We start from the raw sequence: 19871 nt of genomic DNA on the forward strand, positions 1-19871 counted from the left end.
ACCAGTGGCACACACCCGTGCCTTCATTCCTTTAATTTTTGCCATTACACAATGAAGTCTTGGCTCTGACTTACAAGAAAGTCACCAGTGGGGATCCTTTTCTATTTCCAGGAAGACAGTCTGTCCCCATTTGACTTCCAGGGTATCTAAATTAGGTGTCGGAAAAGTCTGAACTACAAATACTCCAGAGATATACATTACATTCTCTGAGATACTGCACCTCTTTCATATATGATCAAATAACAGCCTTTTAGAAATTGATTTCTTACAAAAATTACTTTAAAATGTAGGCTTAAAAAGGCTATTACTTTTCTCTTCTCTTGTCTTCTAGCTCCAATTTGTTCTACCTGCCTCTTTTCACACTGCTCCATTACCTTTTACTCAGAATATCAGTGCACCTCAGACTACCAAATTAGTCAACCCATTGCCCAGCTTCTACCTACTTCCCTTTCTAACCTACATCGTCATTGGCAGCATTCAGAAATCCTCTTCCTTCTCCTACATTTCCTCCTGTGAAGCAGTCTTTGTCCTCTACCCCAGGCAAGAAAGAAGTAAGCTCATCTGTAAGAACTTTTGCTTTGGCTTAACTGCTGGTGAAAGAGATCACTGCCTTCTACAGCACTTTTTTACCTGCTTCAGCTTGTTCAGTAATTTGTTCTTAAACTCTGCTTCCCTGCTTAAGAGTATGAAAAAGAACCTCTTTTTCAGAAGACTTTCAAAGTTCTCCACAGGCTGGCCTGGCTGTATGGAGATACACCCGCATTTCTTAGCAGTCAGAGAGAAGAATGGGGCTTACTGCTAGGACTCAATAGGTAATTTGTTTTTCAGTACTAAAAGTTAAAGAGAAAAAATAAACTTCAATGTAAGTGTGTATTTCTGGTCTCCTTTATTGTTACTGAAGACCTTAGCTCTAGATTTCCACTAAAACTGCTCTTCCAGTATCAAGTACCCTGATGGCCATCTAAGACCTAAATTACTTCAAGATTATCTGAGTTCCTGCTCTGAACACTTTACAAGGCGTCTCACGAGAAACTTGGGGGTGCCACTGGGCACCTGGCTACCCACAAGCTGATATGCTCCTTCTCTAGCAATTGTTTAGTGCCTGTGTGGTCCCCATGAAAACAGTGTAAGCTACCCTGCATCTATTTTCAGCCAAACTCTTGCACATAGACTTCAACTATGGAGTAATTTGTGTACCGTGTGTTGTCATCCAAGCTGTACCCAGTAGTACTGTATCATGATATCCATAACTTGAGTACAATTAAAAACAGAAAACATATTTAGATACTTACTTCATTCAGGAAAAAAAACATATACCTAAAGTAATGTATTTGTGCTGAATCCAAAACAACAGTTGGAAATGTCAATGGCAACAACATCAAAAGGACCAGCACTGTAACTTAGTATGTAACTTTTCTCATTTTTCTACCTACCAGTAGCCTCTATGAGATCGTAAGAGAGATTAGTACACTGGAGTAGCCAAGTCTGCTCCTTTCTACCTTTCCTTTGCAGTGCAGCCTTAGGAAATTAAGGTATAGCTGGAGGAATAGTTCGGTAGTTCATAGAACTCTAGAAGTTACTGATTCTCAGACTCATTTAAGCAAACCCTGTCTTCTTTGTATTGCAAGTGGGAACACACACCAAGTTACTACCCTGGCCCTTATGTGGTTAGCCACAACGCAAGAACACTGCGTATGCTCACCATCCTGAAAAAACTTAAGAGAACTAGACCCCTGTCAGAAGTTACCTCATCAACTACGGCAAGCTCCACAGAAATTTCTATGACAAATATTTCAGTGTACTGTATGAGAGAGCTGGTCAGCCATTTGGAGTACTGGAGCAATGAGGAGTTCCAAGGTTCCACACTATATCAGCTTTCTTAGGCTGAATGCCTGGAAGATTTCAAATAAGCAGAAGAGAAGGTTAATAGGTTGAAAGAAAAAAGCAAAAAATAAAAAGCAGACCAAACACCATTAAATTTCCTTTCTATATTTCAGTAAAACCTACTGGAATACACTTTGAAACAAGAGTACAACAAAATAGAATATACTTCAAATGTTGAATATACAAACTATTATAGTTCATTCTGAACACTGGTACTTCCCTCTTAACTTCAACTAAAAAAAAAATTTACAGGTTTAGAACTACCTGACAAAAGCTCATGCTGGGCGTGACCTTTCAAGTGACAGAGTAGAGCTGAAATTGAAATGTATGCATGGAGGTCAAGGCTAAATGAGATACAGGCATGTTACAGCAGAAGGCAGAAAGCCTGCTGCTATTTTGTCCACAATTAAGAAATTTAGACAGACTTTTAACTACCATACAAAATATGTTACATGTAATTCTATAACAATACTGTGCTAGGTACAAGATTTTTTAAAAATTTGTTTTATAAAAAAGCTTTACACAAACAAGCCATTAGCTTATTTCAAGAAAGATTACTGAAAATCAGTCTAAGGCTTTCATTTTGAATCTGCTTAAGCTGTATGATACAAAAATCCCGCCAGGTCTCTGTCTTCTAAAAGAAGCTCTTTAATCTTCTCCTTTATTTCACATTCTACAATACCTAATAGCAGAGTTTTTCACATAGCACCAGTTGAGTACTGTGGGCACACAGTAGTAATTGCTGGTATGCATATAATATGCATCAAATTTGCCATTTGTAACAATGAGACTTTCCTCTCCCCCTGAAAACTAAAAACCAAGGCAAACCTCTCACACAACTCCCTTTTAGTGTTCCAGGTTTTAGTGTAACTTGGTAACAGGTAACGTAGTGAACTGTTTGGTCCCTTTTCAGTCCTTCTATCTTTCCTTCTCCATAGGTTCAAATGTTTCCCAACTGGAAGAGGCAGTTTTTGTCAGCATATCAACAATGTGGTTCAATTCCCACTGAAACACGGGAAAATAATTTTTTTTCAGAAAGTCTTCAACATATGCATGTTTATTAACATTTCAAAACTCTCCTTTTTGACTTGGCGATCGCGTCCACTTCCCTCCCCCATTATGTCAGTATATTCCAAACCGTAACAGTCTAGCAGTCCATGCTGGAAGCAACCCGTTCTTCATTTCTCGCACGTTACAATTCCTTCTGTTTGCATTGTTACAGGAAGGGCAATGGCTGAGGGTGTGCTAACTACTACTACGTGGGTCACAGTCTTGCTTCCATCTGAGGGCTTCTCCTCCTTTACCAGCTGCAGTGTTTTCACTTCACGTTCCTGTTTTAAAGCCGCTGTGTCTGATTTAACTTCTGGACTTTTTATAACTGCACTGATCACCCTGGGAGGAGTCTGGCCAGACGCCTGCTGAGCAGGCACAGACAGTCTCATTACTGGTGTCCCATGAGCTATAGACACTGGGGTTAGTGCTCTAACAGCCAACGGGGTTCCCACGATGTTAATACTTCCTGACCCAGACAGGCCTGTTTTTGTTTGTAACTGACACTGGGTCAGTTGTGTGGCAGGGATCGTAATGATTTTGGCAGGCTGCATTGTGATTTTGTCTCCATTTTCAGCAGAGGTTGGCATCACAGTAGGGATTGTCTGGATTACTACCTTTGGAGTTGTTGGGGTTGTTGGACTTGCGCTGGTTATTAACGGTGATGCTGCATTTACAGACTGCACTGCCACGGTGGAGATTTTCTGCCCCAGGGAGGTCATTACAACAGGCACTTGCATTGCCACACGTACAGTCCTGCAAAATAAAGGTGTGTGTTTAAGACAAAACACAGGGTACCGTTAGAGATGACAAGAGGGATAGACAAATCTAGGATCTACACACTGTTAATTGCTTCTTTAAAAAACAACAACAAACACCAAACAAAACAAAAAAACCCAAACAAAAACAAACAAACCAATCCCAAACCTCTGCACATCTAGCAATAGGACTTTGGAAATGTATCAGCATTCATCTCTTCCTCCCCCCTCCCAGTCTATCTCAACCCTCCCTCTCTCTACATAACATGTGAGGGCAAGCTTATTGACAGTTGGCTCTGACTTCATAAACTAGACTTCCATAGTACTTTGCCATGTTACACCACTGCTTGAAAATCAGAAACAGTTTCCAACATTTAAAACATAAACCAAAAACACTGTAAGACAGCTTACTAACAAAAAATTTGCTTGTCATTAGCAAATGACAAGCCCAAGCCATGTGTAATACAAACCTGGGAGCTGTCGTTGCTGGGACAGTAGTAGTGGTAGTTGAGGGACGAGACGACGATGTATCATGCGCTGGTGAGGCAATATTCACAACTCTGGTGACCGCTTTTTCTGTTCTGGTACAGCTTAACTGAGAGGAGTTTTTTCCTCCACGTGCAGAGTTTGCTGCTTTTAAAAGGTTTTCTGCAGATAAAGACACTCTTTCCAATGACTTTTCATCTGTAGGCATTGACAAATCTTCATTGCAGGACTCGCTTTTGTCATCATCTATGACAACTATGTTCTTTGGCATCTCCTTAAACTGATATACAAGCCTCTGTCCTTCAACTTTTGCAAGGATTCCTCTTTGATAGTAGTATCTGCAAGAAAAGTACAATTAAATAGTAACCAATCTAGTGACAGGTTTTAAAGAAAATCTCATTCTATACTAACAAGAAAATGTGAAGTAACCACAGTAAAATCTACAATGTGAGAAGGTACGGAAAGAAGCTGGCAGAGCATGCTGACAAAGTATCTGAAGGACACAGCTGGAAAAAAATTGACCCTTTAAATACATACTTCAGGAATCAAATTGCAAATTAACTGGTAACATAAACAATTAATACAAAATGCAAGACCGATGCTTTTTAAACAGCTAAGTCAGCAAGAGGGCAAAGCTCTTAACATTTCTGAACTGTTATATTTCAATAAGCAAAATTAAGAATGAAAATTAGAACTACAGCAGATAACTTAAGGATGTAAGAGTTTTTTACCTCAGAGCTCTTCCCATAGTCTCATAGTTCATGTCAGGTTTGTTTTTGTGTTTTCCCCATAGTTTGGAGACAGCTTTTGAGTCCACAAGTTTAAATATTCCCTTCTCTCGCTGCGTCCATTTAATATATCGAGGACAAGTATTTTTGTCCTGCAGAAGGTCCAGAAGAAACTCCCATAAGTACGTTGTATTTCCTATAATCACAAAGGATTCAAATATTAGAAACCCACTTTTAAAGGTAACAGAAAGTTCTCCATATATAGGTAACTCTGAATGACCTGCATTACAAGCAGATATTACACAGAGGATGGGATGGTATATAATGAAACCTACAGATACCCATTCATCCTGTTAAGTTTGGTGAAGCTTCCACAAATATTTACACTCTGAAAGGAACTAATCCAAGTGATCTATTATATAGCACAGGAGCCTGCCAGCACCCATTCTCAGTTATTGAAAAGTGTGGGAAGGACATTCCAAGTCACTACAATCCTCATCTGTTCAGCAGGGGCAGGACAGGAACTCAGAATTTTCTTCTCAGATTTGCTTAAACAGCTAATGAAAATGCCAGTTTTGTGACACTGAAGGACAGCAAGTAAGTAATTTTTAAAAGGCATACAACCTTCAATAACAAGCTATCTCAAGTGTGGTTAAGTTTGTAACATAACCCCTCCTTGTCCAGGAACTGGGGCTCTCACACCGACTGGTGACAGCCCCATGTTCTGATGCTTCCCAAAAACATGCTGCAACGTGATCAACAACCTTCTAGGTGCAAAGCCAGTCCAACTTCCTGCTATAAGTATCCGTATGGCAGAAATCCCATGTACCTTTCTGTAATTAGGGGGATATAGTATGAAGTCAGCCTACAGAAGAATGTCATGCACTTCTCAGTTATTCAAGAGGTGTACCATTTCCATCAGAGGAGCCCCAAGACAGTGGCATAAAATATAACATGGGAGTTGTCTGCACTCTGACTACACCACTTCCATCTAGGAAAAGGGGAAGAGAAGCTGAAGAAAGGAATAATCACATTCCAATTTGTACAACTGGAGAAGAGTCTTCAAGTTACCTGAGAAGGGAGACCTTAAGACAGAGCTACAAGAATAATAACTTCAGAATGTTAATCCCGGTTCTTCCCTTGATCACACTTCCAGAAGGTTACATGGGCCAAATAATATATGAATTTGTTTCTTTTTGTGCAAAACATCATTAATTCTTGAGATTTAGTGGCCCAGCACAGTGCCTGTTATGCCATGCTGAAGACAACTAAAATATATTAAGGCAGATTAAAGACCTCTGTTGAAGATTCCAAGAAGTTAGCCATCTTTGAAAAACTTCAAAGGGTAAAGTAAATTATACTTTCCATCTTCTAGAAAACCATCTCCCAGACAACAAATACAAGTATTCTACCACGTGCTCCAATAAACAGCAAGTAGTGACTGTAGCAGGACAGCTATCCTAGATTTTAGGCAATTAATCTATTTTCTTTTTTCCCTTAGCTCCTCAGAAATTGAATTTCTGGGTACACAGCCAAACACTGTAAATCTGCAACAGATTCTTTGCAAAAATGTATGAAACGTATGTGGGCTTCAATATTAGGAAGTAAATGGGAACTTCAAGAGAAATAATTCCTGGAAGTGCCGAATTTTTCTGCAGGAACAATATTGCTGACTCAGCAGTTTTATTCTTTTCCCTCATACTCTATATTGACCTAAATAACATTTTCCCCTCTCCCAGGAGGTTTTTGCAATACCTATATTACTCAGAAGCCATCTGCTGTTGCCAGTAAGACCCAGTGATGCTTCAGGTGGGCTACTGTGCCAGCTATAGTTGCTATGGATTAACACAAAATGCTGATATTATAAATGTTTATACAATTTTGAACTGTTTTTAAACCCCTTCTCCTTAGAACCAGACTTTCCTAGTACTATGAATCCAAACTTACCAACTCCTGAGAAGAAGAAAGGCATGGCTGTGAAACATATTATCTGAACTGGCTTACACGCATGCCACTCTTAAGCATCCCTAAGTCCAGCTGGTAGACAAACATACTGGCCCTTGCCAGGAAGACAGAAACCTTATGTAACAGCATACAGCTCTCATCTCCACTCCTGAGAGGTCTCTGAGCAACCAGTGCTGCAAGTGGCCACTGAGCTAGACACAATCATTACCCATCTTCATTTCAATACATTTTGCACAATGAAATACATTTTTGTGGCTAGCCAATTATTACAGCTGCCAGCTACTTCGGAATGCTAGCTGTCATCTCAAAATAGAAGGATTAATGGCCAGAAAGTATGTGAATGGTACAAGGCATTGTGTCTGACAAGGAACCGTCACATTGGTACCGGCATCTGTGAGGAGCGGCTTCAAGCCAATTTTGCTCCCTCCGAACGCTTACACTTTAAATGGAGTGTTTATCTAAATGAAAAACAAAAGATGGAAAGAAAAACCATGCCTAAATTGACAATCTATTATGCGAGGACAAAAAAGTACTACTACTTCACTTCAAGAAAAAATACTAGGAGGTCTCCAGTGCCTTCTGTAAAATAAACTGAACAAAGGGCACAACTGAATCAGATTTACAGCTGCTTCACTTTACACCAGAAAGTATCAGGAATGCACTAAGGACACGGACAAGAAGTGATCCCCTTTCTAAATATGCACAACCAGCTGTCCTTCTCCTCCTCCACGACTTAACTCTGCTGACAGTACTGAGCTCTAGGAGTAAGTCCTGGTTTTCCAAAACCACACTGCATGTAAAATAGCCTATACTTGCAAGTAATTTTTTTAAATAAATAACAAAAAAATAAATCCAGTAACAAAATATCTGGCATGATACCAAGATAGCCTACATTAAAAAAAAAAATTATGCCAGTTGTAGTGTAAAATATGGGATTAGGTACTTTGTGAGAACAAGAGACATAAGTAGATCATTATGAGGGTCCACAGAAATTAAAAAAAAAAGGAACCAACAAACACAAACCCCAAAGTAGTACCATCTCCCACGTCACTGAACAAACAGTTACAAAGAGAAATGACCAGTACAGATAAAAACTAAAAGAGACAGAAATAGAGGCCTCCTTTCTTAAAGTTATTTGTGCAGCAAATTAGGAACTGGGACACTTTAAAAGTACTATTCAGATAACAGAAAGCTGTTATACTGAAATCAAAATAAGAAATAAAGCTAAGAATGCTTTAAGAATACTGAGAAAAAAAAAACCTGAACAGGACATCCTTCTAAGTACAGTAGATGCAAACATCTGTAACCTCCACTGAGGTCCACTGCTACACCCAAATCCGAAGACGGCAACAGTGGCCACTGCAGGGAAGTTTAATTACTGTTTGCACTGGTTTTCATGAGCTAACATCTGCATGACATGAGTCAGTCCCATTCCTCCTTGCCTTACTGGCAAAAGTGATGACTTCAGAGCTGTATCCAGATAAGGAATTATATAAAAAGCTGAGATCCTGCTTTCAAACAAATCCCAAAGTAATAGTGGAGCTGACCACTGCACTCTTTCAGCTAGTATGCTGCGACTGAAAGTCACTAAGCTTTTCTTCCTCTGGCCATAGCAACTTCTCCAAGCAACTTTCAGTAGAGTAAGTGAGGAAGAGATCCATGTTTCTCATCTATAACCAGGGGAAGAGCTGCCACAGTATATGCCAACTCAAAGGTAACCTGTGAGCAAATGCCCTAGCCTGTCTCCCTGCTGGGTAAGTAGCAGAGGCATGGAGTCCAAGAAAGAACCCACTATTTATCAAGAGAAACATTAGGAAAACATGACTCTCCTGCACAAAACCCCTCACTCAACCAGTAAAGAAACATATAATCCTTTGTTTTTCCCCTTCTGCCAAAATGAATATACTAGTCAAACAACATATTCCCACTGAAGTTTGTGAATCAACTAAGAAAATGTATTTTCAACCACCACCATTACAAAGACCCATAAACTTCTACTTAAGAACAAACGTTTCAACAGTAGCTTAACAAATTCTGTGTCTAGCAGTAAGGTAATGCACATAAAAAAAGAGCATGACTCAATAAACATAAAGCAAAGCAAACGAAAAATCAGAAAGCCTATTCACTGCAGAGTGTATTACAAGGCACTTCTAGAGCAATTCCACGTTCTTGTGCTTGATCTTGTATAAAACTCCAATGAAGTCAGTATGAACTCTCCCACCAAATCTCCCACCAACCAATCTTCCAAAGATCTGTGTACTTCCTGTGACAGATACAATATATACACACTCCATAACTTTAAAGACTTGATACATGGAAAAAGATACCTTTGCCTTCTCTAGGTTTCTTCTTTATACCTAGATCTGGAGATCCATCAGATATAGCCGACTGCTGGGTCTTCGGTTTACGGCCAGCTGCACACAAAACACAGGAAGGGAAGTATTAATCATATGCAGAATTAAAGTATTCTATAGTTTGTCTTTGCTGAAAAGAACAGTTTATGCATTTTTTTTCCCCTGCAATTTCCTTGCTACAGTATGGACCAACTTACATTCTTAGATTACTACTACTGCACATCCAGTTTAATTCATCGTTTGGTTGCTTATTTCAACAGATTTAACTCCGTTTCAGACAAGCTAATGGCAGGTGAGATAAGCACCAAATGTGTAAAGCAAAACAATTTATTTGCACCAGTGTCTGTCGTCCAGTCTCTGGTTTACTCTCAAATGTAGTATTTCTTCTTTTGCTTTGTTTTTGGTAAAGCATCAGATTGCTGAAGCAATTTTACTACTGAAATAATGAACATTCATTTCCCACTTGTACCTGTCTGGTAAATATATAGATAAAAGCTTCCACTCAGCCCGTGAGTGGTGCTGTAGGGGATTCACAAAGGGCAGAGCCTTAAGACAAGGGCACCCGCAGCCCCAGCGAGGCAGGACAGCTGGGGGCAGTGTGCAGGCCCCCGAGCCGCAGCCCCCAGCTGCCATCCACTCCCTGCGGGCTGGCAGGGCTCCCACACACCTCCTCCTCCCCTGCCACGAGGCTTAGGAGGGGACTGCCTTCCTCTCCCAGGGAAATCCTCTCCCAGCAAGACCTGGCTTCCTCATCCTTTCACACTTTCAGTGACCTTTTCACTCCAGGTAAACAGGCCCAAGCAAAGAAGAGGATCACACCCTATGGCAGCAGGCTGTAAACAGTCCATTCTTCTGCCGTCAATTAAAGGCAAGCAGCAATTAACAATTAACTCTCCTAGCCCAAACACAGGAGCATTAATTTTTTGCTAATTAACAATGTTCTTCATTAAACACTGACTTTCAAAAGGCATTCATTATGAACACCAAATTAATGGCTCTGTAAGTATCACTAAATGACCTCACACGCTTAAGAGCACAGATTTGGACTACGTAATAGGAAAAATGTATTTACAAAATAACCTTCGTAAAATTTCAGAATTTCCTGAGCCCTGTAAAGCAATATGTCCCAGTAACAACCACTCCATCTGACAGTGGAATATAAAGACAGTTTAAATACAACTACAGCTACCAAAAACCTTTAAGAATCATTTTCTTGGTTATATAATTTACAGTACTTACCGTTACCTGTGTTTTTAGTAAATCTAAACCTCACAGATCTTAAGATTTGTATCACTGTATCACTACATTGAAGTATTTTTCCTCTAAATTACAAGCAAACCTTCCATCTTAGCATGTCTGGAAGATCTAAAGAAAAACTATTCCCATAGTTATGTGAATTGTATTGATGCTTATAAGAAAACTGCTTGACCAGAGAGAAAGCTCACCAGGTGCCAACCTTTCATTTGGTAGCTGAATGCTTAGAACTCAAACACTGTTGTGAATTATCCAAGACATGCCAATCAGACAAATAAGATACTTCTCTCACAATGAAGATCTTTTACTCTTTCTGTAAACTGTAAGTTAGTATTTACCCTGTCGTTTCATTGGAAGAATACCAAGCCTACCCACTCTCCAAATATATCCATAGTTCAGCCACCAGTGGTTACCCACACAAATCCTGTTTGAATCCCTCTCTACTTTTCCTCCACTTCGTAAACTGTGCTTACAGACCACAAATATAACATCTTCCCTTATGGCTTGGTGAAGCCAATTCTCTTGCTATATTTTTCTTTTTTCCTGTTGCAGAATCATTTTCAAAGAACTCACATTACAGACTCCCATCAGTCTGATTATACAAGCAGAAAAATTAAATCACCTAATCAACTGCACCACCCTCAGCAGCGCACATCAGACATAAACTTCGAGATTGCTTTGAGCCATACCTACCTTTTTTCTTTTTCATTGGCTCATGGATATCAGGGGAGGCTGGAACAGGAGATGCATCCATTGGTTCAGACTCCTCCGTCGATACCTCTACTACAGTTTCTGTGATCACATCAGGCCTCATAGCCGCATGGATAAATTCTGGGGTTGACACACAAGGAGGGACAAAAACTTCCACTATGAGGGGGGAAAAAAAAATAGTATCGGATGATGTTTCTACCTGATTATTTTAATGTGTCTTACATGAAATTACTTAAGACAGAGCATACAATTTGCAATAGTATAACTATATTCTACTCCAATAGCCTGTCACCTAGAAAATTAAATCTATTCCCAAATACGTGCATGCTTGTCAGCATTGTTAGATAAGTATCATACCAATACTCTTTAGAACTAAACTCAACTTTAAATGAAACAAATTAGAGCTTAATCTTTGATCCTTATTCTGATCTCCATTTCCTAATTTGTAGCTTTTGAGTCTCAGTTTGACCATTACTTCATCCAACATATATTAAGTAAATTCAGGAGGAATATCAAGTTAAAAGTAATCATCAACGTTAAGTTTTGGTTTTTTAAACTGATTAATACCGATAGCACAGTGTATTCAGATATTCTTACCAAATAGAAAGACAGATTAAAACATTCTTTTGTTAAATTAACTCTTTAACAATTTAAAATGTCAAATTCACAGAACCACAGAATGGCTAAGGTTGGAAGGGAAACCTGGAGGACACCTAGTCCAACCCCCTGCTCAAGCAGGACCACCTAGAATCAGCTGCCCAGGAGCATGTCCAGAAAGGTTCTGAACAATCTCCAAGGATGGAGACTCCACTGCTTCTCTGGGCAACATGTGCCAGGGCTTGGTCACCTGCACAGTGAAAAAGTGTTTCCGGAAAGACGTTCACTTAAAATGTGCAGCTACTCAAGGATCTCTACACAACAACCTCTCTCAGATCAATTATTTAATCTGTAAGTATGCTTGTTGCAGGGTGGAGAAATCACATAAAATCTCAAAAACAAATCAATAGTTTTGAAATAACCACGCAAGTGTTTTAAACAGCATACAGTTCTGCACAGAAGCAGGTTTCCCAACTTGCTTGTTTCACTAATTGGTGGAAGGAGAAATGGTTCACAGTGCAGAAACCATGGCTGACATACCCGAACTCCTGGCATCTCTCAGGCAGGTAGGAGACTCCATATGAAGCAAGGCCTCTGCAGCTTCAATTGTCTTATCTGTGCAGTGCACATTATTTCCATGAACCGATGCTTCCACTGCAGAAGGGAAAAAAAAAATCTTGAGAACAGATTACTTAGAGAGTCTACAACCGCACTACTCAATCTTTAACATGAAAATCCAGAAATTGTCAGGTGTCTTCAGACCTTTCTCACCTTTCAGTTGACACCAATATTTAGGGAAGACACGAGATAAGCAGAACTAACACTGTCACTTCCTAGATTAGACTTCTGGTTCACAACCAAGCCCCTCATTTCTGTGAGGTGCTCAAGAGCTCACAGAAGCAGACTTCTTGATTTGTTTTCTACCTTCTAGCTAGCCGGAACAAACCAGACTGTGATGACAATGGTTACAAACTACCACAGCAGAGCAGGGAAGTACTATGGTCTCCAACTATTATCCCATTAAAATCTAAAGGTCACCTCTCTTAACATTTTTAGTCTACTTGCATAAATATATACATATATGTTATATACATATAAAAACACAAGATCAGTTTTCAAAAAAGATATATCCAGTTTTGTTTTCCAACATTAAAAAAATATTTGTGTTGGGTTTAACAGGCTTGGTTGTTAAAAAATGAAACACAAAGCATAACAAACAGTATGCAGGGTGTGTTTTTTAAGAGATAATTAAGGGAAGAAAGTAAAAATACCTTTTTTTCAAGTTCTAAAAGTTTATGAAAACTAAGTAATTAATAAAAAATAATCTAAAGAAACTTCAAGAGAGCACATTTAAGTTTGATACAGTGCAGATCACAGCAACTTGAACACAGCAGCAACACTTAAAAAAAACAACAAACAACTTATTAACTAAAACAATTCTACCCACAGCCAACTCGATATTCCTCGCCCTTCCTTGCAAAGGTTTTTAAAAGTGGCGACTGCAGAAACACCTGTTGCACATCATCCACACTCTGGCTAAGGTACAAAGGCTCTCTCCAGTTGCTCTTTCCATTTATGGCCATCTGCTCAAAGCTGAACTGCTCCAGCGAGGCAGCCGGCAGCCCAGGAAATCTATCTTTAGCATAAGCAGGGTCACCTATCTCCGGTGTCTGAGAACTAAAGAGGATTTGGTAATAATTCTCTACGAGAACTTCAAGGCACCTATCCTATTACTGAAAACATCTAAGAAACAACTTGAGGTTCACGTAGCAGAAAGCAGGGAAAATGCTGCTAGCGTTGCTCCCGAGTTAAGAAAACGGCAGACACAAATTCACCAAGGCACACATAAACCTTCCAGCATACTGCAGTAAACACAAGAATTAAACACTTGAAAAATCTACTAGCCAGCAGACTAAACTTATAAACCAGAAGCTGAGAGTAAATGCAATCTGGAAGATGAACAAATGTCAACTTCTGGGTGACTGAAATGTCTCCCAAACTCAGCCCATCTGCCCAGCCACTGGCTGGCTGCTGGGATCCACTCTCCCGCAATGCTATTTAGGGCGCTTTATCTTTTCAAGTAGTAAATGTCTGATAAAGCTGACATTCCACCACACCTTCCACCCCCGGCTGGGAACAATAAAAGCCTACCCAGGAGCACAGGAAAATTACACTAAAGGAAAGGGCCTCTACTGCATACTATGCCCCGCAGATAATCAGGGGCAATCAGCAAGAATTTAGCACTGTGAACAAGATTTCCTCGGATGCAGCTCCGGAGTGCTTCCCATGCCCAGAGAGTGGCTGTTTCTTTCCCAAGCAGCAGTTTTGGGGTGTCCCAAGTTGGAGGCTGAACACCTGCACTGAAACTGAGTGGTCATGCAGGAAACATACCACCTCAGTATTCTTTCTAAAGAGAAGCTTGAGTTGCACAGAACTGGATGACTAAGTTTCCCATCATGTAATGGGTAAAACTTCCCACTGATCATGAGAATACAGGAACAATATTCATCTTGTCATTATAAATATATCAATTCTACATCAATACTGAAATGAGAAAGTCCAAATCGGCATTTAATATATCTGTTACTCTAAAGCTTTTTCACAAACCCTTCTGTGTCCTCTGCAGCAAAGAGCTGTACAATTTTCATTTCTTTTTCTGCTGGTTATCCTTTTTGGGACAACTAGTTAGCTTGCTTCTGTCTATGCAGATATCAGGTTCAGTATGCCCAGCACTTCTATAAAGAAACTCAGTAAGTTGATAGTTTATTGAAGTCATCAACTGTTAAAAGCTTACAAGCATAGAAGTTTTGTCCTACTTTTGTATCAAAAGTATTTCCTATAGGGAACAGTTTAGATGCTACACCACAACTCAGAAGTACTTAGCAGAGAGCAGGAACAAGGCAAAAAAGCTGAATGCTACCCTTATATTTTTCCACTATTGTGGCATTTTGCAGAAGGGCTGAGAGTGGAGGGAAGGAAGACACAAACCCCCAGCATGAGGGACTAAGACTGCAATACCACAACAGCAAAGCAAAGGAGCCAATAAGCCATCCAACCTCTGCCCTAAGTAACCCTTCAATTTCTAATAAAAATAGCATTACCTACTCCTCAAACACCTCTGACATTTGAAAATACATACTTCAAAAAGGTTTTTCCAACAAGAGTTACTTAGGACTCCACTGAAACTGCCACCTAAAAACATCAAGCAAAAAATAGTAACACTTCATGGCTTTGGCTGGAACAACACAGATGCTGTCTATCGTGACAGTTAAGAAACTAACCTAACATTGCCAAAAAGACATATATTAAAATACTTACTAAAATGAGTGCTATTATCAAGTTCAAAGTCTTCTCAGCTAGCTACAATCTCCTTTAACCAGTCCATGGCTTTAGCCTCAGAAGTGTTTGGAGCATTAGAAGTTTTTGGTTGCTCTCAGGCAAGGTCACTGCACCAAAGCATTTGGAAAGGTGCCAATCTGTATTTCAACACAAACTTTACATAAAATGTCTTTTTGCCACAACAAAAAATGCCAAATAGAGGACAGCAAAGCGGAGTGCTCAGTCAAGAGACAGGATACTAATGAAAAATACGGAAGAAGTAAAAAAGATATTCCAAAACATTAAGTGGGGAAACAGGTTCTCTCAGACAGGGGATGGGACAAGGAAAAACCAGGCAGCTATTCTTGCAGATGACAAGACCAACTGCCATCAACTAAATCATGGTTGCATCACAACACTTGATAACACTTCTCACAATACAGACAGGAAAAAAGCAAACCAAAAGAGCAGGATTCAGCAATAAGAAAAAAAGTCAACCTCAGTCAAAAGCCATCACCACAGAAAATCACTGGCAGTTATTTACTGTGCAGTACCTTTCAGGCTCATACATTTTGTGTCACACAAACATACATCATCACAGCAACCATACTCTTCCCACAGCACATCCAAGACTGTGATGCACAAACAGCAAATTTTCAAGAATGATGTGCATGACCCATTTCATTTAAAAATGCGCGATTCACAAATTTGCTGTTACATTTATACTATCAAATATGGTACCACTGTGCATGTATCTAAGACTCTCAAAGCAAAAACAGACTGTACTGCTTGAGTAAACAACTTACGATATAGGTCTGTAACCTTATATACTCATTTCAGAAAGAACATTACTTGCCCAAATGAAGTAAAGTAGCTTAAGAGGACAGAAGTGGATTTTCCAGACTTTGGTAACAGAGTAACATGAGAACTGATCTAGAACACATCAGAGCAAACACTACCATGCATCTTTCATTTGTTTAAACCAAAGCTCATCTCACTGCTTTTCTGAATAAATCTTATTCCTTGGCATTATTTTAAAATAGTTAATTGATAAAGTTTCTGGTCTGTTTAAAAAAAAAAAAAAAATTATCTTAAGAAAGAAAATAATTTTCATTTTTAAAATGTGAACAGGTAAGTAGGTTAGTTGATGTACTGTATCTTCACTGTTGACCTAATGTCTTCTAGCTTCACTTTCTAAACCAATAGCCTGTACAGTAGATTATTCAAGGCTCTCAACAGCTTCTACAAAATAGCTAAGTTGGTAATTAAGTCTGACAGGGCTGTACTTTAGATTTGTAGAAGAGAATACTTACAACATACCCATTTTCTAATAATACCCCCAGTTTTAACATAAAACAAGAGTAAAAAAATGAGTTAAAGCAAGTGGCGAGAGGAAAAAAAATGGACTCAAATTGTAAAAACAGTACTTTTAGAACCTGAGCTACAGCTCCCCCCTCTTTATCTGAAGGGCTATCAATGTCTGCACTTACAAGGTCAACACTTAACTCTAGCACCTGATTTACAATAGCTTATCCTTTAATACTATCAGGCAACCACAGCGATACTTTAATGAAGAATTCACAATTCCAGGCATGTAACTCAGTCAAGAGTGACTACACATAAACTAACAGACCTCATTAAAGTTTACTGGCGTTCACATGGTTGTTTTATCTCAGCATTTAAAGGACCACAGTAAACAGCAGTGGAAGGTAGTAACAGCGCTTAAGCCACATTTTAATTAAAAACAGTTGAATTGGCCCCATAGGTAATACCAAGAAATCTTTCCGTAAGCAGCATTTGACTGGAAAAAAAAATAAATGCATTTTACTGCTTGTTTTATAGCAGACGTTTGTTCAGAAACCTAAGAACAACTCACTGTTTTGTAGTAATTCCCTAAGTCTGGCTTTGTTAATCCAAAAGACTCAGCTTCATACAACTTAAGGATGATACATAACACACTACATAGCAGCAATCCATGAAGAAGACCAGAGCAATCATCTCAAAACACTTGCTTCCCTGCAAGCTGTATGTTTTCAGCCCAATATTGAAAGAAATATTAGCTCAAAATCCAAAACTCATCTTTGTGAAGTCATTTAGGAGTTGCTCTTACAAAGAGCAAGTAAGGTAACCTTCAGCAGTAACAATTTTGGTCTAGCTTTCTTCACGCAATTATCAAACACACTGAAGTTTTGTCAACACTGAGGCCAACAACCACAGGTAAAGGCAAGGCATAATTAATATAATCCCTTAGGATAAAGGAATCCTCTCTTAAACCCACGTGCTACCCTTTACGTGCATAAATAACTAAACAGATACAGTATCCTGACAGTATGATGATGGGAATACTAGACATCTGCAGGTATCTGTATCCCGCACTGCAATGCAAACATAAAAAAAAAACACCCTAAGCTGGTTGGGCTAAAGACGTCAGATAGAGCAATACAAAGGTCATTTGTTATTTATCTAAGGGTTGGCTCCCAAGCCACCTAGCTACAGTGACTTAAGAAGCTGCTGACACAATAGTCAACTACTTAAAACCTTCTCTAGTCATCGACAACCAGAACTCAAAAGCAACTAACTGAAAACCCCCGGAGCAGCAGCGAGCCCTGCAGACCCCAGAGGTGTGCTCTACCAGCCAGGCCACGGCCCCCTCTCTGTCCTACACACGAGAGTCCTGAAGTGCTTATGACACCCTCCGCTTTTCCTGCTCTGCAGCAGAACAGTTACCTGCTGCTTTGTTGTTGGGGCTTTCTCTGTGTGTCTGTGGCTTGCTTCCTCCTTCCAAAAACGTCTTGGTGTTTCTCCACATTAAACAAAGCAATTATGAACATTAGAGGACTTACTCTGCTTTTTTAAAAGGATGTGTTAATACATCTGCAAGTGACAGTGTTCACCTTTAGCACATGTTCCTAAAAACCTCCTCAGCACAAAGGCTGTACAGAGGGACACTCTTGGCTAGTTCCTGTCCTGGCACAGCTCACGACCTCTAACGCCACACACGGTACCGCCTCCAAGGGCAAGTATAAGAAACTGAGCTCCACGGCATGAAGACAGAAATAAAGTCGCAGCTGGTACGACGTCTGTGGAGACCCGAACGACTGACGTCGAACTGTTGTTCCTGAGCAGTGTGACCTCGCTCATGTTTTCTCCAGGGCCGAGCTGCACCTCAGCACAGCTCCCGGGATCACCGGAGCGCCACGTTGTCAGGAGTCACGGGCTTAGCGGAACCCAAGGAGGTCAAACCGTGCCCGGTTCTGAGCAGGTCCCCGACACCTCGGGTGCAGGGCCCCGGGCCGGGTAGCGGCGGGGCTGGGCCGGGGGCTGCAGGCCCCGATCGTGTGGGGAAGCGGCCACGGGTCGCGCGGCCCCGAGCGGGGAAGCGGCGCCGGGCGCTCCCGCGGCTCTGGCCGCCCCGTTCCCGTTCCCGCCCCCGCCACGTGCGGCCCGGCGGCGGCGGCGCCGCCACTTCCGTGTTTACACTCCGCTTCCCTCCAACTCGGCGCGCGCCCCGTCAGCGCCGCGAGCCGCCGCTCCGCCGCGCGCCCATTGGCGCCCGCCGCGCGCGCCCCGCCCCGCCGCCCCCCGCCCGCCAACCGCGCCGGCCCCATTGGCGCGCGCGGCACGCCCCGCCCGCGGCCGGGCCCCGGGGGAACGCGCCGCTTCCGTTACGCAGCGCGCGTGGGGGAGGGGGCGCTGCCCCCCCGCAGCCCCGCGCCGCACACGTGCGGCCCCCGCCCCCCGCCGAGTCTCGAAGGGCGCCGGCGGGGGCAGCGCGCGGCAGCGGGGGTGCGCGGGTGCGCAGCGCCGGGAGACGCCGGGCCGCGGCCCTGCGCGGCAACGCTCGGCCGGCCCGCCCGCCCAGGCAGCGTGGCGGCGGCGGGGAGGGCCGGCTCGGCCGGGCCACAACAATTCGCACACTTCCTGGTTCGCGCCCCGGCCGCGCAAGCCTCGCAAAAGTCCCGCGCCCGCCCCGCCGCAACTCCCGCCGCGCCGGCGCCGGTACCGGGGCCGCCCGTGCCGGGGCCGCCCGTGGCGGGGCAGGTGCCGCGGCCGCACGCCGGGCCGGCCGCTGCCAAGGTGATCACTTCCTGATTGCCCTCCACCGCTTCCCCGCCCGCCGCAGCGCGGCGCGCGCCGCCGCCCCCCTCCCCTCCCGCGCTCCCGGTGCCGCCGGGCGCGGTGCAGGCGCGCGGCGCAGCTTACCGGCCCGGATGAGGAGGTCGAGCTGGTTCGTGGGCCCCTCATGCAGGGACGCCGCCATGTTTACGCTGCCGGGGCGGCTTCACATGGACCGGCCGGCGGGCGGGCGCGCGCCGGGCACGCGCGGGAGTGGGGAGCGGCGGCGGGAGGGCGCGGGGCGCGCGCCGGCGGGAGGGCGCGGGGCGGCGGGCAGCGCGAGCACCGCCACGGCGCGGCGGCGGCGGCGCTTCCTGCGGGGCGGCGCACGCGATCCTTCCGCCGCCGGCCTCAGACAGGAAGTGCCGCGCCGGCACTCGCCGCCGCCGCAGCGCGGGGCCGCCCGCGGGCGGGGAAGCCGCAGAGTCCCGCCGGGCGCCCGGGGCGCTGCGCTGGGCGGTGCGGGCGGCGCCGCCTCCCACGGCCCGAGAGGCGGCGGCAGCCAAGGACGCGCGCCTTACCCAGCGCAGCCGGTCGCCCCGGCGCAGCCCCGAGCTGGGACGGCCGCCTCCCTCCCTCCCCCGCTCCCTCCCCGCTGCCCCGGCCCCTCGCCCCGACGTGCCCCGCTGACGAGCGCGCACCGATCGAGC

General features: G+C 43.1%; 1 protein-coding gene across 5 annotated transcripts in view; it reads right to left on the reverse strand.

Annotated features, from left to right (window-relative positions):
• Nucleotides 1-1973: 1973 nt before the first annotated feature.
• ELF2 (E74 like ETS transcription factor 2) overlaps nt 1974-19871 on the reverse strand; it is a 45732-nt gene continuing 27834 nt past the window's right edge. For 4 of the 5 annotated variants that reach the window (XM_051619041.1, XM_051619040.1, XM_051619045.1 and 1 more), the window contains 6 exons: nt 12328-12441; nt 11173-11346; nt 9199-9285; nt 4910-5102; nt 4163-4516; nt 1974-3690 (listed from right to left, as the gene is read on the reverse strand). In XM_051619041.1, coding sequence (XP_051475001.1) covers nt 3063-3690; nt 4163-4516; nt 4910-5102; nt 9199-9285; nt 11173-11346; nt 12328-12441 — 1550 coding nt within the window. In that variant the 3' untranslated portion in view covers nt 1974-3062. Of the gene's footprint in view, nt 3691-4162; nt 4517-4909; nt 5103-9198; nt 9286-11172; nt 11347-12327; nt 12442-19308; nt 19551-19871 lie in introns of those variants that run through there. The other variant, XM_051619042.1, reaches the window with a different exon arrangement.

Source organism: Apus apus, chromosome 4 (genome assembly GCF_020740795.1).
Source record: "Apus apus isolate bApuApu2 chromosome 4, bApuApu2.pri.cur, whole genome shotgun sequence".
Lineage (NCBI taxonomy): Eukaryota > Metazoa > Chordata > Aves > Apodiformes > Apodidae > Apus > Apus apus.